The sequence below is a fragment of the Sinohyriopsis cumingii genome, chromosome 7 (genome assembly GCF_028554795.1).
Source record: "Sinohyriopsis cumingii isolate HCF-2022 chromosome 7, ASM2855479v2, whole genome shotgun sequence".
Taxonomy (NCBI): domain Eukaryota; kingdom Metazoa; phylum Mollusca; class Bivalvia; order Unionida; family Unionidae; genus Sinohyriopsis; species Sinohyriopsis cumingii.
The window spans coordinates 25,644,812-25,667,767 of NC_142967.1; the positions used below are offsets into that span (position 1 = coordinate 25,644,812).

Below are 22,956 nucleotides of genomic sequence, written 5' to 3' on the forward strand. Positions count from 1 at the left end.
ACAGTGGTAGCCACCTTTTGATGGAAAAGGGAATTATTGGAATTATTCCCATTATGAATAAGGTATATAGATGAGACAGACAAATATTTTCATCTTTCCATGGTTGCTAGAATCAAGATTTAACAGTGCTTCTTCCTGACTTCAGGCAAGTTTTCTGTGAGAAACATAATTTACTCAAACATTTGCTTTTGCTGTGTGAGCTTTAGTGATATAAGCTGAACTCAGGGAAGTTCATGTTCCATGTATTTTTTAAAATTACTTTAGCCAAATTCAGAGCAGTCTTGCCTGGGTTGCAGATGGCCAGTGGTAAACAGTGTAAGGTTAAATAGGCATGAGTCTGTTTGGCCAGTGGTAAACAGTGTATGGTTAAATAGGCATGAGTCTGTTTTGTGCCTGAAAAGACAATATGTTAGTGTAACAGGGAGATAGAAAATGAGTTGTATAGTTACATGACTTTACAGACCTGTAGAAATGTGAAAATTTGTCATTTTCAAGGCACAATGAGAGAAAGGATGAACAATCCTTCTTGACAGCAGTCGGCAAACTGCCATGCAGACAAAGGTTGCACGTGTGACTGGATTAAAGATACTACCTGTTTGGCAGGTTTTGCATGGCTAGAACTAAAAATAGATCTGTACAGGTACTCTCCTCAAATTATGAAAACTTCTTTACAACTTTTATTATATTACAAAGCACAGGTGCAGTCATTTCATTTTTACAGGAAAATGTTATTAAAGAAATATTTTCTTTGGTGAGAAAATGGATATTCTGCCTCTGAAATTCAGCAATCATTTTCAAAAAGACTCAAAATGGAATTAGTTGGGAATAAATTCGTGTTGTATTAGACTTTACTGTAATGATGGTAAGTCTTGAAACAGGGGGAATTTTTTTTTTTTTCATGTCCCAAGACTTGTATGCATGTTAAAAATAACACATTTTGGCATCCTGACACTAATATTACAAAATGTATAAAGAAACAATTTGCAAGATCATGAGTGATTAGCCATTATTTTCATCATTTTAATACTGTTATCGCATTTAAATGTTTGGTATTTAAATTGTTATGACAGAAAATATAACTACTGGTTAATTCTTTCTTTTTTAAAAAATTATATTACAGTTGATAAAATACACAAAGCAGTTAGTAGAAAAATATTTCTTCTGTTGTGTCTTAAGACTTACATTAAATGAAAAAAAAATTCTATAATTTCATCGGTCATAAAAAATTATTTTTGAAAATAATATAGGACGTGCATTAGACTTATAGAGTCCAAAGACTTACCATCCTTATGGTAGTGACCTAATCTTAATTACAACAGTGTGAGAGGTCTCACAGTTTAGATTTAGTGACCTAATTCTGATGACAACAGTAAAAGAATATTTGCATTATAAACTTTATTGACCAAATTCTGATAGCAACTGTGGGATGACTGATATTTTAGACTCTAGTGACCTAATTCTGATAGCAACTGTGGGATGACTGATATTTTAGACTCTAGTGACCTAATTCTGATAACAGTGTGGGTAGACTCACATTTTAGACTTTAGTGACCAAATTCGGATGGCAACAATGTGAGGGACTCACATTTTAGTAGTGTTTGCTGTTTCCAGACTTTGTCTGGAGCTTTGGAATGCTGTCACACGCTCTGGTTGTAAGTATTCTCTTGTGCTTTGGCAAATGTTTGCACATTCTGGTTTTCAAATAAGATATGAAATGTTTGTAGTCAGGACGTTTATCTTACCTTCCCATCTAGATATCTATTCCTGAGTGGAAGGCTATTGATTTAGTGTTTTGCTTCATTTGCAGATGTTGAGACATAGGTATCTTTTTTGTGGCAGTGGCATCATCATCAGTGTTATGATTCAAATATATCTTGTGACAATGGCATCATCATTGTTGTCATGATTCTAATCTCTTGCAGCAATGACATCATCATTATTGTCATGATTCTAATCACTTGTGGTAATGGCATCATCATTGTTGTTATGATTCTAATCCCTTGTGGCAATGACATCATTGTTGTCATGATTCTAATCTCTTGTGACAATGGCATCATTATTATTGTTATGATTCTAATCATTTGTGGCAGTGGCATAATTGTTGTCATGAATCTAATTTCTTGTGACAATGGCATCATCATTGTTGTCATGATTCTAATCTCTTGTGGCAGTGACATTGTTGTCATGATTCTAATCTCTGGCAATTACATCATTGTTGTCATGATTTTAATCTCTTGTGACAATGGCATCATCATTGTTGTCATGATTCTAATCTTTTGTGACAATGGCATCATCATCAGTGTTATGATTCTCAGATAAAGTTGCAAGGTAGATAGTGTGGCATTATGTTACAGCACAGGACACAGGTGAAGTACTATGTTTTACAGAACCCTGATGTATTTAATGGTGAGATAGAGTGGCATTATGTCACAGCTCAGGACAAATGTGAAGTACAACTTTTTACAGAACCCTGGCATATTTAATGGCAAGATAATTCTGAATTTTGTCATAGCACAGGACACAGGTGAGGCACTGTTTCACTGAACCCTGTTGTGTGAGATGGTTGGATAGCATGTCAGTATTGCACATCTCGGGTCACAAGTGAGGCACAATGCTTTGCAGAACCCTGTTGCATGCTATAGTCCATTTTGATAAATCATCTGTTACCCGCATTTGTCCATGATATATGTTTATAAGCTGTTTTTGGAGTAACTAACTCAATATATATTTGAAGAAAATTATCTATACAATTTTATTTGCCAAGTAATAACTTGCAAAAGTAGTAATTTTATAGGATTACACCATTTTACAATAGTTTTTTAAAAAAAAGCATGGATGGTCGAATGCATCCATGTTGGAAAAGTTAATAAATAAGGGTTATTCTGGTTATGCTATCTGGGTTAAACCCATGCAGTTGGAAGTTACTCTATAAATTGGCAACTATTTTGTGTCAGAATCATGGAAACTTTTGTACACTCCAGGCATGTTACAGAATGGAATTCTTCTAATTATGGAATTGATCTCATATAGCAACTGTTATATTGGAAAATAAAAAAGAATATTTTTTTTACCATTCCAGAATCGAATAATCATGGTTTTTTAATATGGAGATATCTCTCACTCACTCCACACTATCCCTTGCTGGTAGCATCTTCTGTTATGTGCACTTAGAAGTTGTTTTGAAAATATCATAATAATTTAATTTTACAGAATTACAATTACTTCCATTGCTTTCACCAAATTAATGCCTCACTATATAAATGTTGGGGGCCCCGAGTGGCCAAGTGGTCTAAAGCGCTCTCCGTTACGGATCACTGCCATCTCACCTCTGTCTGTCTAGGTTCGAGTCTCAGATTCAGCCAATGTGGGTATGCGAGAAAGCTTGCCAGTAGCTTCTCGTGGGTCGGTGGTTCTTTCAAGGGTTTTCCCGGGTTCTTGCTCCACCATTAATACTGGCCGCCATGTATAGCCTATCGTGTGCTGAAAAATGGCGTTAAACCGTACAACAACAACAACAACAACAACAAATATAAATGTTGATGAAATGCAGAGTATAACAATATGGCACATCATTTTTATTCACCTCCTGTATCATTCTTTAACATTCTTCCATCCATCCATTTTGGTTTCCACACAGTTACTTTAGTTTAACATAATAGACTATGACCGATCTTTGTGGATGGCTTGCACTTGGAGTAAGGAAGAAGTCTATCGATTTTGAGTTAAAAGGTCAAAGATCAAGACCACTATGAATGAGAGAAGAAAAATGACTGCACAGCAACTTTATGTCTACATCACAGACATGTATAAAACTGTGTGGATGGTTTGCAGTTGGGGTGAAGGAGAAACATAATGGTTTTTTAAGTGAACAGGTCAAATGTCAAGGTCATTGTAATTGAAAGATGAAAAAATATTCCTCTAAAATAACCTAATTTCTGGACTATATAGCTTGATTACATTTTGTATATGGTTTGCACTTAAGATAAATAAGAGCCTGATGATTTTAGGGTTGGCAAATCAAAGGTCAAGGTCATTGTGGCTGAAAGAAGAAACTTCTTTTTCTATGCTGCCTGAACCTTTTTGCTATAACTTGCACCATGGTAGGATACTTGGTGGCTCATGCGCTTCTTTGTTTACCATATTTGTGTAAAGGAAGCACCCAGTTGCAAATACCTAGATCCAGACCTGTCATCTGACAAATCTAATAATGACCTAGACCCAGATCTGTCTTCATTTAATACATTGGCAGATCTTTATCTACAATGTGGAGCCTGCTAATGTTTTATGTACAGTAAGCACCCAGCCGTAAACAGCCGAGACCCAGATCTGTCTTCATTTAATACATTGGCAGATCTACATCTACAATGTGGAGCCTACTAATGTTTTATGTACAGTAAGCACCCAGCCATAAACAGCCGAGACCCAGATCTGTCTTCATTTAATACATTGGCAGATCTATATCTACATTGTGGAGCATGCAAATGTTTTATGTACAGTAAGCACCCAGCCGTAAACAGCCGAGACCCAGATCTGTCTTCATTTATTACATTGGCAGATCTGGGTTTATGCTGTGGAGCCTAGTAATAATTTATATACAGCAAGTACCCAGCTGTAAACAGCATAGACCCAGATCTGTCATTCTAATAATAAGTTCAGACCTTTCCTCAGATTGAGATTTCACATTATCTTGCAGTTATTTGTTAGCAGTTAACATTACCGATGGAAACCTTTTTGTTTTTGAAGAAGGAGCTGAAGAATTCCTCATATTTTAGGAAATCTTCAAAATTTAATCAGAAGGACTAGGGGTGAAACGATACACCTATCAATATGATTCACAATACACAGCCTGCGATATGATACATATCGATACACTTGATGGTCTTTCCATATTTGGAAGGTAGGTGGTGCCCTTTAAAGTATGTTCACATTCTTGGTTGTATTTCCAGTATGCAGAATACAGAGATACATATAATTATCATATATTTATATGTAATTCTTACTGATGACAAGGTAACAAAAATGACTTTAAAAAGACTACCTGTTGGTTGTCATTGAGTTTTATTCAACATTTTAGGCCATTTAATGGTGACTCTACCAGGCTGTATGTTTTGCACTTCATTAATGCTTTGGAAACATCTTACTACCAGTTTCACGGCTCACTTAAACTTGGAAAACATTACAATGTTATCTTCAAAACAGAGGAAATAATGCAATTTTCTCATGCAAAGAAAATCTCATCTAGAACAAATTCAGGCATGAAATGAGGATGAATGCAGCAAAATCTATCATATTTTACATCCTGCAGATGTAAAAACTGCTGTAGCCACAGGTACTTGTATGTTTTAGTGAAGAAGGAAAACTATTGAGAACGAGTCCTGTTCTAATTTTGGGGGTAACGTACACAAGATAATAAACTTGAGTGGTGTGAAATCTGCCCCATTGCTGATTCTGTGCTAATTTTATTTATTCCATTGGCACCTTCATTCACTGGTTAAATATCTCTGCCTTTAAAAGAGAAATACCAAATTTGTTCCCCATGTACAATTTAAGGAGAGATACTGCTAGGATTTTATCTTAAGGGAGACCTCCCTTTTGTCAAAGAAATAGGGGGGCAGTGGTTAAAAAGGATGGGAAGGAAGAAACACCCATAGTTCACTATTTACCTAACACTTCAATATCTGTCTCTTTACCTTTTCCACCTTCTTAGAGATCTACTGAAATCAACATCTTTAAAAGATGTCACCTCTAGTTGTATAACCATGAATCTGTTAATATTTTCAGAGCATACTCTGTTTCTTATCTGTGTAAGAATATTGTTCTGTGCTTCTTTCTGAAGGGGTATATATATAGCTAGCTTTGTCAGCTTGGATATGTTTGGAAACTGATCTTTATGGCTGTTATGTACAATTTCCTAGAGCTCACAGATATTATCTTTTGGATGCATCTGCTCCAGAACAGGATTTTTCACTAACATAAACTTACTTTCTTGAATCAGTAGTTTACTGACTACCATGCCAGATTTCATATTTGTTCCATAATGCTTTTTAGGGGTTTTAGTCAATCAATGCCATAGAGAGTTTTTCAATTAAATATCTTTACTTTTTAGTTTCATTTTTTTCATATTTATTCAGTTTATCTTAACTCTGGTATGGATATATGGTTTTGTAGCATTTGATCCAATTGGCTGAATTAATTGATAACAAATGAAAATTACATTATACTTTTAAATTGTCTTTATTTTAATTAGGCTCATTACTCTAAATTTAATTTTGAGAGACCACAAAAGAAGAGATTGACTGTCATGCCATCTGTTTTTATCCATCCAACATGTACATCTGACTCATATTTAACACCGCTTTGGGCTCAAAATAAGTCACTCATATGTGCATCAACACTTTTCTGGCTCCAATAATTTGATATTGTTCATAACGTTAGAAATAATTGTCATCATTACCATCATCAGCCAGTATTTGCTGAATGAAATCATAATTAACCATGCCAGGAATCAGACATTTGGGGATTTCTAGGCAACCCATATTTTAAACATGCATTTGTAAAATTTCCTTCATGGAAGAATCAAACTACACCATAATAATGCTTATTCCTGGGCACCATGTGCCAATCAAATTTAGTTTAGTAACCATTCATGGCATGCTTGAAAAACCCAGATGTGCAAACAGTTGCCATCCCGAAAAACAGATGTTGTAAGAAGAATGGTTAAATAAAAATTGTATACTTTGTAGAGCACATTTTTATATGGGGGGCTTTCAACTTATTTGCATGAGTTCTCATGCATCACTGTTCTCCAATTTGGTGAATTCATACAAATTTGGCAAGATTCAAACAATCGCTCACCCTGACAGCATATCTATTTAAGTACTTTACATACCAATTAATGACTTTTACATGGTTTCTCTATTGCTTTGCCAGCACTTCCTGTTTATCATGCAGGGAATAAGCCACATTAATTTCTGATTGGTGGTTATTGTTTATCATGGACCAGAACAAGCAATAACACACTGGAAGTGTAGCCTTCAAATCGACCAAAGTAAACATGATAAAATTCATCACAGAAACGTCGTGCAAAGTTAGTTATTAAATGATAAGTAGAGTACTTCATTATACATGTGGAACATGTTTGGAATGTATTGATTATGCTGAACATGCTGCTGGGTTAAGATAAATAGCATGGAATGGGGGAGAGACTACTAACCATGTCATTTTGTATTAATTCGTAGATGTCACAGCAAGTATTCTTAATAGACTTTTTCATTTTTGCTAATAAAAGTGAGTGTCTGTGACTGCAGATTCTGTTTCAGATGAATTTTAATTTTAAAGAATAACAAGGCAAACTAATAAAATAATTATTTATGACTGCTGAAGACTAAAATGACGTACATACAGTAAGTATTGTTTTGTATCGATTCTCCGTCTCTTGTATTGATATGTGTATCGTTACAGAAAAAGTTTCGATATATTGATGAACTGTTTCACCCCTAAAAGTAACACAGGGCAACTTTAAGGAAATTCAGCATATGATTATTTTAATTGCTGATGTTTGCTGCATGTTCAGTGAGAAAAACACTGTTACCAATTAAGCAGTAAGATAGATAATTAAAGGTCTCATATGAAAAAGACATTTTGAAATTTTTTTGTGAAACTGAGGCAGATCTATGTTCACATCATGTTATGTTAGATCTGGGTCTCTGCTGTTTGAACTTGTGTATATGTTTTATACAGTCACATGAATATTATGCATAGCCATGCTACAGTAAATCTGGGTCATTGTTGTTTGAATTTGTATATATAACAAGATCAGTATGGTATGTAGACATGCTATGGTAGATCTGGGTCTATGTTTGAATTTAAGTATTATTAGGTCATTATGGCAAGTAGATATCCTACAGTATACAAATAGCTCTAGTTTATCAGAATTTGTAACCACATTAATGTTTTTATATCCCAGATCATTATGGTTTGAATGTATTCTTCCATGACAGATTTAAAATGGCTAAAATAATTTTCAGTTTTGTCCAACTGGTCAAGACCAGTGTTAGGCTGTAAGAAGACTTTTTTGCTTATTTTTAACCATCTTTATCCCAAACTTACAGACTGTATGTAACTGAGTACATCCATTAAGACATTTGTTGTCCGTAAACATGTTGACGCAATAAATAAGACCAGTTAATGTTTGATGATAAAAGTAATTAGAATTTAATACAACAACTGGTAACATTCAGTACCTACAAAAGACTCAAGAATTACCATTATATGATTACCAACCATAGCTGTACATGTACAACATGTGTCAAAAATGAGTTAAAAGTACAATTTGTTTATGTTTATGTCATACGTAGGTATTATTTTCAGGTAATTACATAAAATAGTGGATATGAGAAAAAAAGTATCAAATGTGGCAATGGGTTCCATTCTAAAATGTATTGTTTCCCAGTAGATTAAGCACTGCAGTCACTACAAAAACTGATTAAGCTGGCACGCATAAAGTTTCATTCCCTATGTCATATTATTAATATACTCTAAAGATGTTGATTTTCTTTTATATACAATTCAAACACAATAATTAATCTGTGATCTCCAGAACCAAATTGAGGTCAATTGTGCCCCATCCCAATCCCAAGTTTTCTGATAGATTTTGGTGATAGTTCCTCATCCCAACCGCAACGCTAAGTTTTGAGATGTATTTTGGTGGTAATTATTTTCTTTATATTTAGGTTTTGGACATTGAAATATATAACTATTTTTATCATCCAAAAGTATATCATAAATAATTTCCCTATTAATAATAAACAAAACATTGCATATATTCTGATATACAGTTATATTCTGCAGGTATATTTTGGCCTATTGCTCTTATAGTATTGACTTCCCTTGCAATGAATGATTATGTATTTCAGTAAAAGAACAATTCAAGGTTTATACTGTTAAATCGCTCTAATAATCCATATACAATAAATCCATTTGTTCATGCCTACATACAAATGAAACACAGTCATAGGACAATATTTTCAATCCTTTCTCTTATTTTCATTATCATTTTAACCTTTTTGAAGGAAAGAATACACATTTGTTCTTGTCTTTAGTGTCCTTTACAGAAAGGTTTAGTGTGTGAAGGAGGACAAGAGTTTTAGTGACATATTCTGACCAGTAATTTAATTCATTATCAGGTACCTCTGTCAGGGTATGGTGGCGTGGCCCAGTTGCGGCTACAGAATGTGGAGACCTCCTTACGGCAGGATCATTACTGGATCAGTATGGGCCAGTTGACTGGTGGCAGACAGGTTAAAAAACACTGTGTCATCCAGAACACTGGATCAAGGCCAGCCAGTGTCCAGATAGCATCATTCATGGGTAGGTTGAGTAAAGCTTTCTTTCGGGTTTAAATGGTATTGCTCTTTTATCTAGATATAAATTTATATCGAAGACCAGATTGGTTCCTCCCTTGTTGACTAACAGTTTATCAGCTTCCATAACAAACTCAGCTGCACCATTGTGGTCCTTGATGTTTCAAAATGAAGAAGCTAAGTTTTCAGTACTTGATCAAGTGATTTTTCTTTTGCTGTTTAGACAAGAAGTGTAGAGCTCCACTCCCAGCTGGAAGAGCATATGTCTCCCCAGTTGAAAAATTCCAGCTCAAGGAGAAAGAGGTGAAGGTTAGTAATCCATTGGGGTCTTTTGCTTACCATATTTCTTAATTGGTTATGTTACCCAATCATAATACCTTTTGGAGAACTACTACTATCTCACAAATCGAGCCCTCCCAGATTGCAGTTTTAGCTAAAAAAGAAGCTAAAGCCACCTCCCCACATAGTTGGCAGTTGGGCAGGGTGATCTTTCCTTGGTACAGGGATTAGCACCAAATCCCATGAATATATCAGTTACTACTTCCACTTGTACCAAGTAGTACGCTCTCACCAAGAAGGACCTCACAAAAAAATCCGCTACTGAGTTTCTCTACACTTTCATGTTGAAGGAATCTTCACTTCAATAAGAAGTAAACTCATTATATATTTCCAACTTTCCTTTCTTTCTTTGATGATAAAATTCTGCCTTTTCAATTAAATCACTTTGCCGTCACTTGATAGTATTTACATACTTGCAGGGATAGCCTATGTGTCTTCAAAATAGTTCTGGCTATAGTTTTATTCTGTATGTGTGTGCAGGTCTTTAGTGGCAATAGAAAACTCTTAATGTGTATAATTTCTGCTACAACTGGATACATACAGGTTAGTTTTCTATTCCAATGCATGTAGCATCTGGGCACCAAGTTTCTCTGAATTTTCATGTACCAGCCATCATTAAGAGCCTTCCTAAAGGTAGTATTATAAGTTGCATATTGATGCTTCATTACTTTAATTAGGCCTTGTGCTAGCATTTAATAGTTGTATACATGATACTTTATCTATTGTACCTGCATAGAATGTCTTTGGGTCTATTTATACAGTTACATTGCCTCATAATGGATATAGTCACACCTACAGTGTATGGTGCTTCAGTTCCTTTTTAATGTGCAGGCTTTTGTGTGTAATATAGAAAACTTGTTTATATTACTGTGTAGCTTCCTCTCTGGTCAGATAAGTACAGGTCAGTTTTTTATACATGGTTTACTCTGTACCGTCCAGCTCATGCAATGTTAAAATCATTGATGCTTGAGTGAATTTTTATGGCCATCATATGGGTCAGCTGTTACCAGAATTGACTTTTTGTTTGCTTTCCAGTTTGTACATGCAAGTACTATAAGCAAAGCTCATATTTTTACCTGGACAGGCAGTCAAATTCACATGCCTACAGGTCATTTGTGACTTTAATTGTTTATGTATCATCCATTTCTAATTATTAATACTGAGGATGATTTTCTACTGTACAGGTCATGTGCACCCCTCTATAGATGTTTATCATAGTGGGTAACCCTGCACAGTTTCATACATGATCAAAACAGGACACTCACTGCACCAAATCTATATAGGTTCTGCTCTATTTTGTCTTGCAGATTTAGACTATGGGTGAGACCTATCTGACAACCACTCCACTGTGTAATTTTCTTGGTTGTCATTCCTACAATACATGTCAGCCTTCCCCATTATGAACAGAAGTCAATCATAGCTTGAGGGATGAAAACATTGCCTGGGCAGCAAGATGGAGAGCAACAAGGATCAGTTACGGCCTCGTATATTGGAATTATGGACCAGATACTTCGAGCAATATCCCGTACCTGTCCCAACCTCAAGAACTGGACTATGTCATGCCAGCCAAGATGGCCATGTTTCTTCATCAGACCTGTCAACCTTTATGATTTTGCCATAAGTCTTATGAAGATTACCCTCAAAATATGAATGTACGGCATACAAGCAAAACTATGGAAAAATCATCGTTGCTGAAAAATCTGGATAATCGGTTCATCCATGCTTGATTTGGATCTGGGTTTCATCTTAGAATTAGTGAAGTTAGTCAGGGAACCAGACTAACTTTACAGCAGCACCCCAGATGCTTTAAGCTGCACATATTTGTTCATGCGAAGTGTCAGCAAGATCAAACTGTTGATTATAGAATTTTTTTACAATGGTGTCCAGAAAGCGATGTATGTTTAGACGAAAGGGAAAATAAGCATCTAGAAAAGTGTTAATAATCACACAGAAGAATAAAAACGAATATTCAGATTACTATGAATTAAAGCTGGAAAGGACACAATTACGTTTATTGGACATCACATGCCACTTTGAGTATGTCTTGTGGCAGGAGATATGATTGCCATTGTCATGTGAAATTAAAAAGAATTTCATAGGATTACGTAAAGTTGAGATATAGCAAGAAGCCATTGAGTTGCATAGGGTTTGGAACTAAAGTTTGTGCAACTGTATTAGTAGTGAGCAAAGTCTACGTGTACTTTGCAAACTTTTCAGCTGAACATAATGTTTATCGTCACTGCGTCGAACTTCTAATTATGTTTTCCAACTTTACAATAGCAGTTATTGATATTTTGTTACACCTTACTGAAAACTGGTCAATCTTACAGAAAAAATAAACTGCCTTACTGAGATAGACTCATCAGGGTTGGCAGGTCTGCTTCATAGTCAAGCTTGGCCTTATAACTGATCACAATGGGCCATTACCACAATTGATCATACAGTATCAGACACCAGAAAACAAACTTTAACAGTTCCACAGCTCACTTAATGCTGCCAAACTTTTATAAAGGATGATGCCCAGTTTAGTGCCATCGTACCAATGAACCCACTTCATGAAACCAGTTATACATGGTTTAGTCTAACTTGCATAGTGCTGCTAGGCACTTTCTGCGGACAACACCCAGTCCATACAGTCACTCTCATGGATCAGTCTAACCACAATGTGCTGCTAAGCACTTCTGTGGAAGATGTACAGTTTATATAGACACCCTTATGGATCCATTTTACCCACAGTAGTACCTGAAAATACTTCTGTCGTATGATGTCTATCTTATGGCCACCATTTACAAGGGATGTCTCTCCACTCACCCTCAAGCTTCTGTCACCCAATAGACCTGATTTAATGACACATTAGAAGTAATGGGATGAGTTATGTTTTTCTACATCATCTGCTAGGTCTACAATTCTGACATCAGGTGAGAATTATCTATTCAAGATTCTGGTTTCAATTGCTCCCCCAATCTGAACAGCTGTAGATGTTTTGGGACTGTGTACTGTTCAGCTACGAGTTCCAAGTATCTACAGGTGTATTATATCACAGAGGACCCCTTGTTTTCCATTCGAATACACAGGTTTATTCATAACATCGTGACTGTGGGATCAACCTTGTATCCAATATTGTGGTGATATCGATAAGCTGACCACAGCTTATATCCTTCCACTGTAAATCTCAACGAAATAAGCAGTGTGTATTCGTAAGAGGGTCCATTTCATAACATAGAGGTACAACATACTAAAGTCATAATAGCAAATATGAACTTACAACAGGTGGAAGAGATTAAATGCTCTCTACCACCACCTTACAGACCTACTTTGGTCCAAGATATTCTTGTAACCTCCATCCTCTTTAATGATCCAGTTAATATAATTCGCTACAAACCTCCATCCCTCTCAATCTCAGCTATTGCGGAGGGATTTATAAGGCCACAAGTAAAGATATAGGGACATACCCAGAGTGTATGCCAATGGAAAGCAGTCCTATAACTTCTGAAATAAGTGGAAGAGTCAGACAGAGGTCTAGCTTTTCCATGAGACTATCCCTGTCTTGATTACATGTATACAGGCTTCACATCCAACCCTTATATCAGATCCCAGTAGGAAGGAGACTCCAGTATTTGAGGGTGATTGGAGAAGATTTGCCATGATGACATGGGGATCGAACAGTAGTTCTGAGGACTGGGTATCACGTTGAGTGCACAGTCTTTGGCCACTTCTTTGTCAATTACAAGACAGCACTTGTCAACTGATCTCAGCTTAAGCGCATTCAATCAACTCTCTTGTGCCCTTTGAGTTCGTAATGGGTCCAAATGCTCATTGTGGAGACTGCAATCCATGTATGCTTGTAAGAGACATGATTTCATGGCCCAATCAAATGGCTTTCAGAAGTTGTTTGATCCGCAAACAACAGGCTACAAACAAGAACATATTAAACCTCGTACCCTTTCAAGTTGACTAGGTCAAGACTCTTGTGTTCAATTAAGAAGAATGTATTCCCCAGGAAAGAGATTTGAATTCATGCAATAGTCAGTTCTGTGCCTCTTTGAAGCAATTTGTCAGCTAGAGCATTCATTTACCCTCCAAGTTTTGCTCATTACGATATCAGACATCTTAGAATTTGGTCACTTTATAGGGCTCGGATAAAAATGCTTATTTGATCCAAGTGGAGTGTGACAAATGGACCAACTCTCTGAATTGGCTGCTTATCAACCATTTGGTGTTGCTTCATGAATGCACTTGGGACTCACATCAGCGATATCTCTGCAAATGCATCTTCTGGCAATCACGATCACTATGGATACGGACACAGAGGGCAGTGGATGGCAAGTCTCCTACCATTTAAGACAGACATAGGAGTGTGGCCTTCTCATAATCATTATTTGTATGTCCACCCCATTGAAATATATGCTGTTTTTGAAAGAGTGTCATTGGTGGCTAGCGAACCTACAAGGGAATATAGTTCTCATTCTGCCTAATTACTTCACTATGGTGACTGATCTCAAACAGTAAAGTGGAACAAATACTTCAGCCCTTATATTCATTACCAAGATCAGGCTCCCAACCATGGGTAACCAGACTTGTAATGAAATCACTGTCTACTCTGGACACTTCACTTCAAGACCACCTACAAGATCCAGTATGAGCTTTGAAGTGGTATCTTAAAATGACAGCCATTATGTTGATCACGTTTTTGTTTACCTCTCAAACAGGAGCAGGAAGATATCTTGGCACAGACCCTTTCATCCTGGGTTATTTGCTTTGCATATCAAGAAATAACCCCAGCTCCAGTGAATTTATTATTCATTTTGGCTCATGAGGATATAGCAGTTTCCACTTACATAGCATTTTAACAAAACTGTTCTCTAATATTATCCAGGCCATGGGATGGAGTTCAGAGTCGACATTCTCCAGTTTTTATCTGAGAAATCTTTCATCAGAAAGGGCTCAACTTGATCTGGTAGGACCTATAGCCATGTTGCAACAGGTCATCCTTCCAGTTTGACAGCTTTCTAAGACTCGGCTTCACGACTTCCACTGGATTTGTTGGAGGGAAAATTCTTCCCTTTTTGAAGCTGCTCCCCAACAGAGGGAGTCTTCTCCAGTCAGGTTATCTAGAAGCTGTCTCACATACCTTAGGAGACCAGAGATGGTATCTCTGGGGCAAAATTATTCTCCTAAGGTATTATGATTGGGTAACATATTCAAAGAAACTAATTTTTTTCTAGTAAAATATGTTTCGTCATGAATACTTACCCAATCATGATACATGTACACCCTCCCAGCCTCCAAAAGTTACATCCATATAGAGAGCATGCCATCTGCTCCAGTAGTAACTGGCACCAATCCCTGTACCAAGGGGAGATCACTCTGCCCAACCGCCACATAAGTGGGCAAATAACTGTAAGCTTCATTATCTGGGACGGCTGAATTTGTGAGGTAGTAGTAGTTCTTCTATGATTGGGTAAGTATTCATGAAAAAAATTTTACTAGAAAAAATTAGTTTCTCAGATGATATGTCTGTGTGTATATGTATGCACTGATCAGTTATTGAAAATATACACGTAGGTATTGTTTCTTAAAGTGATGTTCAGTTGCTCTATTAAAATCAGTTACTCAGAAAGCTAATAATTTCAGAACCCATCAGCTGTCATAAATTTCTTAAATGTGAATGAAAACCTCAATCACTTTGTGAACAATATCCTCACCTACCAAACTGTGATGAGATAACTCACCACACTGTCCAATAAAACACTTACAACACTGTGATGAATTACTCATCACACTGTCCTTTAAAATACTCGCTTACCACACTCTGAATGAAGTACTCACTACACTTGATGAAACATTTGCCACACTTGATAGAATACTTACAACACTGTGACTGAAGTACTCACCACACTGTGATGAGTTACCACATTGCCAAATAAAATACTTGCTTACCATACTGTGAATGAAATATTCACTTACCACATTGTGATGAGTTAATTTCACTATGTCCAATAAGATACTCACTTACCACACTGAATTAAGTACTCACCATACTTTGATGAGTTACTCACCACACTGTCCAAAAAATACTTAACCACATTGTGAATGAAGTACTCACGTACCACACACTGATGAGTTACACATCACACCGTCAAATAAAATACTTGCTTACCACATGTGAACAAAATCCTCACTTACCACACTTTGATGAGTTACTCACCACACTGTCAAATAAAATACTTGTTTACCACACTGTGAATGAAATACCACACTCAATGAATACTTGACACACTGTGAAAACGATACACTGAAGTACATACATCACTAAATGAAGTTTTCACAAGAGTGAATGAAATGCTTGTTTACAACATTGAATAAAATACAATTTCTTGAAATACATCACTGAATTAAATATTTGCTCACTGCGATGAATGAAATACTCACTTACAAAACTGAATGAAATACTCACCACTCTGTATGAAATACTTACCACATTGAATGAGATATCACACTGATGAAATACCACTCTGAATGAAATACAAAACTGAATGAAATACCAGGCCGAATGAAATATGACACTGAATGAAATATTCACTCACCACACTGAATGGGATACAACACTTAATGGAATAACACACTAAATAAAACTATGATGAAACACCACAGTCAGTGAAATACTTGCTTACGACATGGTAAATAAAATAAATGTGATGAAATACTAAGCACACTGTAAATTACAGTACTCTCCACAGTTTGAAATACAATTAAACCTGCTTGTTAAAATATTGTATGCATTCATCTGTAAACAAAATTATATAGCAATAAAGATATCCTTCCATCATTAAACACAAATCACATTTATATTTGTACATGTATTAGCACATGAAATCATTTCTAATTTAATTCTTGTCCTTTATAAGACCATTAGTTTATTTTAACGGATGTTTAAACTGCTATTTTATATGTTGTCTCCTTTTTTTCACTTCTTTCAATTACACTAATTCTTCCCTCTAGTGTTAAAATGTCTCTTTTTAATTGGAATTTCTGCCATTGTTATTAAGATGCTAGGTGTTAACATTATCAGTGCTAAGTTGTAAGAACAACTGTAGTCCTAATTTGGTATCTGTTGCAGACCTAATATCCTTAAACAAAAACGAACCATTGACATGAATCTAGCAGATATTCCAGATTATTTTATTGTTTGAATTTGAAATGACATTGCTGATATTGTTGATACCTTAAGGCATCAAGACATCAAGCAATCATCACTATAGTTTATTCCATTCAAGATTGCTCCGGTGGCCTAGTGGTTAGAGCATCCTCCTTTGAGACTTACAAAAATGGTACTAACAGCTGCCTTGCTTGGTGCTCAGCATTAAGAGGTTAGTGTTGGGACTGGTCAGCCTGGTGTCAGGATAATGTGACTGGGTGGGGCATCATGCTACATGTCTGCGGCATGATGCCTCAGTGCTAGGCATCACTATAATCTGCCACACTACAGACATCATAGCAATATGACTGAATAATTGTTAAAGCTACGTTAAAAATCCAAATCACACACACACACACACACATTCCATTCAACATATTGATTGATCTGCGCATTGTATGTCCGTGAATTTTTATGTGAGCATCTTGAAATGTAGCTGACATTACCTAACACCTTCACCACATGAATGATGTCAACACTTTTTGTATCAACCACTGTTTTTTTACATTGTCTGTTCATTAGACAGATCATATTATAAACAAACACTGTCAACTCATTAGACAGATCATATAAACAAACAACTCATTAGACAGGTCATATTACAAACAAAAACTGTCAGCTCATTAGACAGATCATATTACAAACAAACACCATCAACTCAATAGACAGATCACATTATAAACAAACACCATCAACTCATTAGATAGATCATATTATACACAGATGTTATAAACAGACATTGTTTGCTCATCAGACAGATCATATTATAAAGAGGCATGGTCTACTCATCAGACAGATCATGTTATAAACAAACAAACACCATCAACTCATTAGATAGATCATATTATACACAGATGTTATAAACAGACATCTGCTCATCAGACATCATATTATAAAGAGGCATGGTCTACTCATCAGACAGATCATATTATAAACAGACATCTACTCATCAGACAGATCATATTATAAACAGACATGGTCTACTCATCAAACATATTACATAGAGACATGGTCTACTCATCAGACAGATCATATTATAAACAGACATCTACTCATCAGACAGATCATATTATAAACAGACATCTACTCATCAGACAGATCATATTATAAACAGACATGGTCTACTCATCAAACATATTATTAAGAGACATGGTCTACTCATCAGACAGATATTGTAAACAGTCACATCTACTCATCAGACAGATCACATTATAAACAGACATTGTTTATTCATTAGACCGATCATATTATACACAGATGTCCAACATGGTGGATTACATGTCACTGACTACTCAGTTTCAGTATGTATTAAAAGATTGGCGTTGCCCCATATGTTGACAAAAATGGTATTAAAATTATTTGTGTGCAAAATGAGTAAGAAAATTTTGCTACGTTTTGAGATACATAAAAATTCACTTGCTTCAGAAATGAGATCATTTGAGATGCTGAGCTGGACGAACAGTTATCATCTGAATGTTGATACATGATGGGTTTTTAAGTAAATAAGACTTTCCCATTGTGATCAGCTGCTGTGGTGAGGACATCATAGGCCAAGCTATCACATTGTCACGGAGATAGTGCTAATGTTTTTAATTATGATAATATTGCAGACTCTGTCAATTGTTCTGATGCCCACTGAACGGGAGGTATGCATGTGTTCTGATCATGAGGAGGTGGTGGCAGTGATGGAGTTTTCATACAGAGATATTGTTGGTCAATCAGCCAGGTAGGCTTTTTTGCATTGAAGATGTGATTGTTTCACAGCATGAAAAAATCCAAGGATATAAAGTGCAGAAAATTCATACAAAAAATGATACAAAGCAACAACATGTTGATTAGAGTAGTAGAAGTCATAATGATATTTATAATTTCATAATTAAACTTTAGATTAGTATGAGTCAAAATTATATTTATACTTTCATATTGAAATATTAGATTAGTATGAGTCAAAATTATATTTGTACTTTCATATTGAAATATTAGATTAGTATTAGTCATGATGTTTATAATTTCATAATGGAAATTTACATTAATAAGAGTCAGGTTGACAATTGACATTGTATGTTGTAGTCAGATGACACTATACACATTATTATTAAGTGATAACCTGTCAGCAAATATAAATGTAAACAACAATAAATATAAAGTCATGATAACATTTATTAAGGAACAAAGAAAATATTCTAGTTATAATTAAGTTTTCATATTGATGTATTATAAATATCCAAATAAGTATAACCTTGTTTATATGTAACCTTCACCACCACCACAACACACACAAAAACATTTGTTAAAAACTTTGGTTGCAAAATTTTCAGGTAATTGACTTAATTTCCCTCTAATAGAATTTATTTAGCATTGAAATATTCATGTGAAATTTGCCTTTTTTTAATAGATACCTTCAGATTCACTAAAATTTTCAAGTACATTATATTTGTGGTAAAATACTAGTTCTGTTACTATCTTGTGGCTGGAATGGTATCTTCTGATGTAACAGACAGACCAGAAATAGAAAGTGTCAACCCAGTGACATTCTTTTGTGTACTGTAAACACTTGTAACCATATACTTGTTACATGTGCTAGGTTGGGAGGTTGAGTTTAAGAATGATGATTTGGTTGCAGTTTAGAACTTTGTATTTTTTCAAATGAATTCTCTGAGTAATCTGAGTACCTGTGCATGTATTTTTAAAAATGTGCCTTCCCTGGGTACTGTCTATGTTTAAATGGAAAACCCTACTTAGGCATTGCAGAAAATGACAATGTTTATAAAAAAGCTAATTTTACCATTCAACAAGACAATAGAGGTGCACTAAAAGGGGCAGAGTGGCATACAATAGGGAAAGAGTGGCATACATTAGGGAAAGAGTGGCATACAATAGGGACAGTGGTATACATAGGGACAGAAGGGGGAGTGGCATACAATAGGGACAGTGGCATACAATAGGAACAGTGGCATACAGTAGGGACAGAGTGGCATACAGTAGGGACAGAGTAGCATACAATAGGGACAGAAGGGTGAGTGGCATACAGTAGGGACAGTGGCATACAGTAGGAACAATAGCATACAGTAGGGACAGAGTGGCATACAGTAGGGACAGAGTAGCATACAATAGGGACAGAAGGGTGAGTGGCATACAGTAGGGACAGTGGCATACAGTAGGAACAGTGGCATACAGTAGGGACAGAGTGGCATACAGTAGGGACAGAGTGGCATACAATATGGACAGTGGCAACAATAGCGACAGAAGGGTGAGTGGCATAAAATAGGGACAGAGTGGCATACAATAAGAACAGTGGCATACAGTAGGGACGGGGCATACGATAAGGACAGAGTGGCATACAGTAGGGACAGAAGAGTGAGTGACATACAATAGGGACAGAGTGGCATACAGTAGGGACAGAGTGGCATACAATAGGGACAGAAGGGTGAGTGGCATACAATAGGGACAGAAGGGTGAGCTTATCTAGGGCAGGGTGCCTCTATTTCTTTACAGCTAGAATGCAATAAGAGAACTGTGGTATGCCTTGTATTTCCTTCGCTATATATGTTTGTTTGCTAGCATGCCTTGTATTTCCTTTGCTCTATATAATGTTTGTTTGCTAGCATGAATTGTATTTCCTTTGCTATATATAATGTTTGTTTGCTAGCATGAATTGTATTTCCTTTGCTACATATAATGTTTGTTTGCTAGCATGCCTTGTATTTCCTTTGCTATATATGTTTGTTTGCTAGCATACCTTGTATTTCCTTTGCTATATATGTTTGCTTGCTAGCATGCCTTGTATTTCCTTTGCTATAAATAATGTTTGCTTGCTAGCATGCCTTGTATTTCCTTTGCTATATATATGTTTGTTTGTTAGCATGCCTTGTATTTCCTTTGCATATATGTTTTTTGTTTGCTAGCATACCTTGTATTTGTTAATAATTACTGTTAAATCTATTATTAATAAATTTTATTGTCACTATTCTGGTTACAGACCTCAGGAGTTTATATTACATGAAGTTTATATCACATGAAGGCATGTCATGTAATTTCAAGAGCCGCCCATCTGCAATCATCTTTTCCATCTATCTGGTCACACTTTACCAGAATAGTTCTTCAGCCATTACTAGATGCCATTCATTTCATAGATTCCTACTGTAGCATATTTTTATTGTCTCCAAGTGCAGAGATGAGGGGACACAGAAGTATTCTTCTCCACCTGTCTGTCCATGCTATTCTATTGTGTATTAAGTAGTCTCTGTTTGTGAAAGATTGTGTTGTTATTTGATACATTTTTATAATTACCATTGTAGTTGATATGTAGGATCTTGAGATTTTTGCAAGAGTTATGTCCCACTTTAAACTTTTTATGTATGCAACTTATCTTACGGTTTTTAATGTCCAATTTTTTATATTTGAAAGAACCAAAAATGAGGGATGCGATTAATTCGCAGTCAAGAATGTAAGAAAAAATCTATTTACTAATGAAATGGTTGCATAGTTAAAACTATGTTCTTCAAAGGCTGCAGCCTTGGCTGAATAGAGCCTTGCAGCAAATGTAACCCTACAACAGAAATATCCCAGGGACAACATGATCAATTTGTGGAAAATTATATTACATGAAGAACATTTCCCAAATTTGTTTGAATTGGCAAAAATTGCAATGGTTCTCCATTACAAACAGCAGATAGTGATGGGGGATTTGTCTCACAAAATGTAATTCATTCTGCTCTTTACAGCAGAAACAGTGAATAAAACTGATGACTATTTAGATGCAAGGAGGTCATGCAGTAAATTTCCTATTTTCATAGGCTTTGAAGAAGTAGAATGATAAGAAGCAAATATGTACTAACTCAGCAAATTAAAATATGTACCAACTCAGCAAATTAAATTAGGTATGCAGATACTTTATATATTTGTTGTAAAAAAACTGATGTAAAGTCATTAAATGCTTAAATTAGTTATGAAAATTCCTTATAATAATGTTGTCACCTACCATTAAGCACTGTCCTCACCAATCCTACCCATCTCGAGGTAGGTGGATGGGACCTACCCCTCTTAAGAAACTTCCTGGCAGCATCTCAGTATATACCAAATGCCTACACATCCCAATTAATGTGTACATATATACTAGATGTCTGCACTACCCAATTACATCAAATGTCTAAACTACCCAATTAACATATACATATATTTTAAATGCCTATATATCCCAATTAGCATGTACATGCATACTAAATGCTTACACCCCAATATAAATTTACATATATGCCAAATGCATACATATCCCAATTAACATGTACATATATACTAAATGCTTATACCTGAATTAACATGTACATATATGACAAATGCCAACACCTGAATTAACATTTACATATATACCACATGCCTACCTCACTTAATATGTACATACATTTCTAAATGCCTGAACCCCAGCTAACATGTACATATACCAAATGCCAACACCCCATTTAGCATGTACATATATACTACATGTCTACACATCCCAATTAACATGTGCATATATACTACATGCCTACACATTCCAATTGACATGTACATATATACTTCATACCTACACCCAAATTAACATGTACTTTGATACTACATGCCTACACATCCCAGTTAACATATATATATCTATGTATGTATATGTGTGTACGTGTGTGTATATATATATATATATATATATATATATATATATATATATATATATATATATATATATTACATGCCTACACATTCCAATTAAAATGTACATATATACTACATGCCTATACATTCCAATTAACATGTACATATATACTAAATGCCTACACTTCCCAGTTATGTATATATATATATATATATATATATATATATATATATATATATATATATATGAGTACACTACCAAATCACAAGCAGAATGTGCAATTCTGACATTTGATTATGCCTGAAGCTACTTATTCAAATGCATAAAACCAGCACAGATTTTTAAAAAAATATCCATTTGATATGAATTGTATAAGACAAGATGTACTTCATGACATTTTTTTGTTTACATTTGACACCATAATTTTTCAGTCT

General features: G+C 35.4%; 1 protein-coding gene across 1 annotated transcript in view; it reads left to right on the forward strand.

The window, feature by feature from the left end:
* The window catches only part of LOC149794917 (uncharacterized), a 109,966-nt gene extending 91,337 nt beyond the window's left edge, over positions 1-18,629 (forward strand). Inside the window, exons 26-28 of the mRNA XM_089963731.1 lie at positions 9,186-9,369; positions 9,586-9,671; positions 18,510-18,629. Coding sequence (XP_089819857.1) covers positions 9,186-9,369; positions 9,586-9,671; positions 18,510-18,629 — 390 coding nt within the window. The remainder of the gene's footprint in view (positions 1-9,185; positions 9,370-9,585; positions 9,672-18,509) is intronic.
* The last annotated feature ends 4,327 nt before the right edge of the window (positions 18,630-22,956 follow it).